We start from the raw sequence: 6,677 nt of genomic DNA, 5'->3' as shown, positions 1-6,677 counted from the left end.
AATCAACAAAACCCTCAATTCCATCTTCCCTTTTTCTTAAATTAATTGCAGAAATTTCCACGAATTACACAACCCCATTTCTAAATCATTCCTATCGATCGTATACCTTCATAGATAAGGGTCGCCGGAGACTTTAAACAATGACCGGCGGCGGTTCGTCTGGTCGGCTTCCGACTTGGAAGGAAAGGGAGAACAATAAGAGGAGAGAGAGGAGAAGAAGAGCTATTGCTGCTAAGATATACGCCGGACTTCGAGCTCAAGGGAACTTTAAACTCCCCAAACATTGTGATAATAACGAGGTTTTGAAAGCACTTTGTGATGAAGCTGGTTGGGTTGTTGAAGAAGATGGTACCACTTACCGCAAGGTGTTTTTCTTCTCAATAAATTTTGATCTCTGATTCTAAAATGGGTTTCTCCTAAATTTTGTAGTTAGATCTGTCCATTATTTTGGGTTTTATGTGCATTAATTGGTCAATGGTTTCACAGCTTTTGTACTTTCATCCTGTTTGATTGCTTTTCCCCACAAGTATGATCGAACGGTAATCTTCGTCGGGTTTTTAATTTAAACCCAGACACAAAAATCCCTCTTTTAAAATTGGAATCAGATCGGCAACTTTTGTTCTAAATATAGTTCATTTTTAACTACAAAGATTACTGCACTCCAAGTGTTTGTTATAATGCCCAAATCAACTTTTTGCTAAAATTGTTCTGGAGTTGATTTCCTTCTCGATTCACATGGAAAGTCACTTTCTTTACTTATTTTCAGCCATTGATTCCGACTACATTGGATTGATCTGTACCAAGATCAGAAAGTAGAATCTTTAATGCTTTAAAACAATAAATTTTGGCCCAAAAGAACCCGCTACTAGACTCGTGAACACTCCTAGTTTCGTGATAAATGACCTTCGTCGACATGGTACTGGTTTAAAACAGTCTGCTCTTGTAAAAGTACCAGGAGGTTTAGGTTCAAATCGAAGTAAAACTCCCCTTGTGGCCACGGAGGTTCACATGCGGGGACTCCGGGCTATCTGCAAAGCAGGTGGTCGCCGTAGGATTAGTCGGCTCGCATAGCGGGTTGGACATCCAGGTTGATAAAAAAAAACTTAGAAATACACTAAAGGGTTAGATTCTTGAATTAAGATTCCATTTTTTCATTATGCCTTAATGAAATTTGTTGTTATTGTCACAGGGGTGCAAGCCATTGCCAAGTGATATGGGAGGCATGTCGACCAACATAAGTTCGTGTTCGTCGATCCAACCGAGCCCAATGTCTTCATCCTTCCCTAGCCCCATTCCGTCATACAATGCCAGCCCGACATCGTCCTCTTTCCCAAGTCCATCTCGTTGTGAAAACCCGCCAAACCCCTCATCCTACATCCTTCCATTCCTCTGTAACTTAGCCTCAGTGCCCTCTTCCCTACCCCCACTACGAATTTCCAATAGTGCCCCTGTAACCCCGCCTCTTTCCTCCCCGACCTCTAGGGGAACAAAGCGGAAACCCGACTGGGCAATGCTATCCTCAGGGGCATTACAGTCTTTTCGACATCCCATATTTGCAGCTTCCGCTCCATCAAGTCCGACTCGCGGCCGTCGCCACATTCCCCCAACAACGATTCCTGAATGTGACGAGTCGGATGCTTCGACCATCGATTCGGACCGGTGGGTCAGCTTCCAGACCATGGCTGCACCAACTTCACCAACCTTTTACCTTGTGAAACCATCGAACCAACAAGGATTTGTACAAAATGGGACCATGGTGCAACCGAACCATGGTTCGGAATTCGAGTTCGAAAGTGGTAAAGTGAAGGCTTGGGAAGGGGAAAGGATACATGAAATTGGAACAGACGATTTGGAGCTGACGCTTGGGAATGGTTCGGCCAAATAGGGTCCGTTTGTCGTATTTCAGAACTTATCGAAGGGAAAAAGGAGACCGTTATTTTACAAGTATCGATTTTCGATTTAGAAAGTATTTGAATGTGTTGTAAAATTGATTATTAAGTCGATGATTATTCGACTTGTTATATGTTAACCGTAAAAATCAGCTTTAAGGATGTGAGTGTAAATACATAAGACGATGTTATTCTGATGATGAAAAACCGATTCGGTGTTTAGATGTTCATTTTTATACGTAATTAAACGTTATTTGATGGACAAAATGCATGAAATAACAACCTACTTTTATAAATTTTCTTATTATAGTATTGTACTTTCAGTTTTTCTTATTAGAATAATGTACTTTTAATATATTTTTTATTAATGCATGGTACTTAAAAAAAATTTACCCACTATAGCATTTGGTAACCTTTTAAATTTGTAAAACTCGAAAACTCTTAAAACTTTTAAAGGAGAAGAATTGTCTTATTGATGATCCGTTTGACAATGAAGAAATCAAATCCTATTTATAACTTAAGCTAGTTAAAAGATAACTATTACTAAAAATAAGATTAAGGGATGTTTGGGATTGTTTATTTGAAACAACTTATGTTTTTTTTATAAAAGTCCTTGTCAACTTATTATAAGTTAAAATTGTTTAACTTATTCAAAAACTCTTTATTACAAGTTTGGCACCGGTATAAGTTGTTTATCCAAACACTCAAAAATGTTTATTACCAATATCATATCACAATAAATCAATAAGTTATTTTTATAATCAATCTCAAACATCTTAACCATCACAATAACATTGGGAAAATAAAATAAAAGAAAAGAAAAGAGAGAGAAATATGGAAGCAAACCATGGTTGGGCAAGGAAACGTACACGTGGGTGGGTGCATGCAGCATGCACAGGAATTATGGTTCGTGTGGGTCAGGTCATGTGCATGGGAACAGAAACTAAGGTGATAGCCGCGTAATGAGAAAAGATTGGGGTGTGAGGACCAAACAGTAGCTTAAGCGAGGGTCATGCGTGTCTATCCGCATGAATCAGGGAGGTTTCAATCTTTTTGAAGGTCTTGTTACATCTAAAACTTTGATTACATTGCATAAATAAGATAATAAAGAATATATGTTACTTAAGAATAAAAATGGGCTAAACCTAAAACAATTCAACAATCTGAACCTAAACCATAATGCTTTGAACCTAAATCCAAATAATTAATAGTTTGAACCTAAATAATTTCGACTATAGTTTACACAGGTCGATAAAAAGACCCTAAACACATGTAAATTTAGTCCCCAAAATTTCGGGGGTCCTGTTCAAAAGCTCACATTTAACATGCTAAGAAACGACATGCACACATGATAGTCGCACAAATGGGATTTTAGGTGGGTTGAGTCACACGAAACCCACGTTTGTTTCTGTTTGTTTTTCTCGATTTGCTCTTCGATTTTTATCACGAGCCTCTCTGTATCAACCGATTAAACCATTGAAGGAAAACGGGTCCAAGTTGGAGTGCACCAGTGAAATCAAGAGGACAACAGAGAGCGCGACGGAGAAACGGAGCTACAACCTATAGGGAGATAAGTAGAGGTGATGATGAATATCGAAAAGGATAAGAAAGTTGGAGACTAGAAGGATGGAGCGGTTGGGAAATGAAAAGCCTCCTCGAGATTGAGAAGAACGGCTCTTTGTAACGCCAAAAAACTAAACAAGTCGAACATCTTTTCATAAACTTATATGAATGGTTTTTTATGAATGAAATATTCATGAAATTTACGATGAAATCGATGAACGAATGATTTTTTATGAATATTTTTATTCCTGAAATAATGTTTTATTTTTGTAAATATGTTTAAATTCTGATATTATAAATCCTTAGTAAACATATTTGATTAAATTTACAATGTTTAAATGAAAAAAAATATTAAAATTAAAAGTACAATGCTGTAATAAAAATTGGTAATGCTATAATAAAATAATTTTGAAAATACAACGCTATAATAAGAAATGTTTCTCCCCTTCTTTCCCCTCAGAGAGCCTTGGTTCTTTTCTGGTTGATATGGTTCGCCCCCATCCGAGAACATAATTTGTTAGCGTTTTTGGTTTTTTTTTCCTCTTGATAGAAGGGGCCTCCCCTCTATATCAAAAAATAAGAAATGTCATGTCAACACCATCGTACATGTGGATAGCCCACGTGGACGATGAGGTGACAAACAAACCTGATATAATGAGTTAATTTAATTTAAAAAGTTACCCAATGCTAATAAACAATATTTTGAAAATACAATATTATAATAAAGAAATTTATAAAAGTAGGTTGCTACTTCGCACATCCTATATTTACATATGATTAAGAAAATTGCAACAACTAATTCTTAATTCTGTCAGTCTTGTTATTTTGATGGTAAAAAATGAAAATTCAAGATCAATGTTAGACCATCCATAATCATATGTATATGTATGAGATGCAATATTACCATCCATTTGGACAAATTTTTAGCAATTCCTTGGGGGTTTCTAGAAGTCCTTAACAAAGAATTATGTGATTATAAATATAATTTAATTCTGATAATTATTAATGTCACATCAATATTTTTTTGTTGATGTGGTAATATAGTATAATAAATTATACCAGTATGTGACACTGTAGTATAATAAATTATAATGTATAATTTTTTAATAAGAAATTCATTTATATCGTATCATACTTTCTAATGTTTTATGAAGTATGTTTATAAAAAAAGTTGATTTTTCAGTTATAGAAAATACAAAAAGGTTGATCGTTAATTAATATTAATATAATTTTTTCTATTTATTGAAATTATAAATTTTTAATATTAATATATTATTGAATATAAAATATAATTAGTATTACACTTGTTAGAAATTATATTAAAGTAGATAGTTAATGGGATATATATATTAAAACAAAAGACAAGAAAAAGTTAGGGATGGTAAAAAAAAAAAAAAAACCAAAACCGATGGTGAAAACCGAAAACCGAATCTTTCGGGGCCGGGTTCGGGGACATCTTATCGGGGATGGAACGAGGATTGGGGACGAATTCGGGGATTTTAACGGGGACGGGAGCGGGGATCGGGGATGAATTCGGGGATTTTAACGGGGACGGGAGCGGGGACGGTGATCACCGGCCCGATATGTGTATATATATATATATATATATATATTATATGCATACATATATATATATATAATATCATTAAAAGAAAATAGTAACGTTAAAACGTAAAATAACTTTTATCCATTTTACCTCAACAACCCAAATAAAGTTCACGAAAAAATCAGCTTATTTGTCTAAAATCGTGATTTTAGTTGTATGATGTTCGAATTTCTGTTTAATTTTATATTGTAATACAATACATTGTTTGTAATTGGTTCGATTATGTCTGAGACATTTAAACTTACATCTCTAAAAAATTGTAATTTACCTTTAATTGTGAAAATTAGCATATTGTATTTTTTTTTTTCCAAATCGGTTTCGGGTTCGGGTTTGGTTATAAGGGCATCTCCAATGGGGTGCCATGGAGAGTGTAATGGGAAGCATGACACCCCTCATGCATTGTGAAGGGTGTCATGGAGAGTGTAATGGGAGGGAGTGTAATGGGGATGATACACATCATGGAGGAAAATGGGACCCTTTTTCTTTTTTTTAAATTAAATTTGTAAGGAAAATGGGGATGATATATATATATATATATATACACTATAATATGATATTTATTAATCAATAAATTAATTTTTATTTTTCTTAATTTATAAAAACAACATAATTAATAAAACATTTCATTAATTTCAAAATACATTACATTAATAAGATATTACATTAATTTTAAAATACATTACATAAACTACATTTATTTTTAATTTCATGCTTGTGAACAATGTTCCCAAATATGCTCCGTTAAATCATGTCGAAGAGAGTGATGCACCGATGAATCACGTAGTTTAGAGTTCATCTGAATCTGATATTGAATTTCTGCGGTAGGTTGGTTAATGCATTTAATCAAATATATTTGGTGTTAAAGAGCCAACACATTAGTGGATGGTCTGAAGAAGATTTTTGAAGGTCCTCCTTTCAACAATATACTGTAAGATTTGAATCAAATTTCAAACTCGAACACGTTTGGAATATGGTTAAAAATCAACCAAAATGGCAAGCTGCAAATGCTACACATGGAGCTACTAGATGTTCATCTAATGAACCTTCCATCAACTTGGACGATGTTGAAGTTTCAACTCGTCCAATTGGTACAAAGGCAGCAAAAAAAACAGCCAAAGGTAAATCAACAAAMTCCACATCATCWGGTAGCCGAGTTGATGAGCTGTTTGAAAAACATATGGTCGAAAATAATAAAAACTTTGAACGGTACCAACAAAGTTTGGATACGAAAAATGAGTTGAAAAAACAAAAAATCAAGAACGCTGAGATGAAGATATTTTATATGGATCCCAGCACTATGTCGGAGGAGGGCCRAGAGATTTGGAGGAACCGTTGTGAAGAGATCAAAATAAAATATAATTTGTAGGCATCGTCGTTTTTTATTTAATATGCGTTTAGGTTTTATAGTTTTAAATTATTTAGTGTTTAAGCATTTCATTTTCTAGCTTTGGTACTTTTCAACTAATGTATTTTAGTCTCGTACTTTTTATTAAATATATTTTAATTTCGTTTCATTTTCATTTTAATGTATTATTCCTTGTTTTTAGTAGATTTTTAAATTTGTTGGTAAAATTATATTTATAGATAATATATATATGTATATATATATATATATATAT

General features: G+C 33.9%; 1 protein-coding gene across 1 annotated transcript; it reads left to right on the top strand.

The window, feature by feature from the left end:
- LOC112512543 (BES1/BZR1 homolog protein 2-like) lies at positions 1 to 2,108 on the top strand. Its single transcript, XM_025118558.1, has 2 exons — positions 1 to 365; positions 1,190 to 2,108. The coding sequence occupies exons 1-2, from the start codon at positions 141 to 143 to the stop codon at positions 1,883 to 1,885; spliced, it is 921 nt and encodes a 306-aa protein (XP_024974326.1). The 5' UTR covers positions 1 to 140; the 3' UTR covers positions 1,886 to 2,108.
- The last annotated feature ends 4,569 nt before the right edge of the window (positions 2,109 to 6,677 follow it).

The sequence above is a fragment of the Cynara cardunculus genome (genome assembly GCF_001531365.2).
Source record: "Cynara cardunculus var. scolymus isolate 2C chromosome LG 5, CcrdV1, whole genome shotgun sequence".
Lineage (NCBI taxonomy): Eukaryota > Viridiplantae > Streptophyta > Magnoliopsida > Asterales > Asteraceae > Cynara > Cynara cardunculus.
Note: the sequence above shows the minus strand (reverse complement) of the source record. Positions and strands in the feature narration are given on the sequence as shown.

What these genes read in the sequence shown, in the direction of transcription:
- LOC112512543 (XM_025118558.1), top strand. Translation starts at nt 141, where the DNA reads ATGACCGGCGGCGGTTCGTCTGGTCGGCTTCCGACTTGGAAGGAAAGG. An exon ending in ATGGTACCACTTACCGCAAG is followed by an intron (nt 366 to 1,189) that starts GTGTTTTTCTTC and finishes TTATTGTCACAG; the next exon opens with GGGTGCAAGCCATTGCCAAG.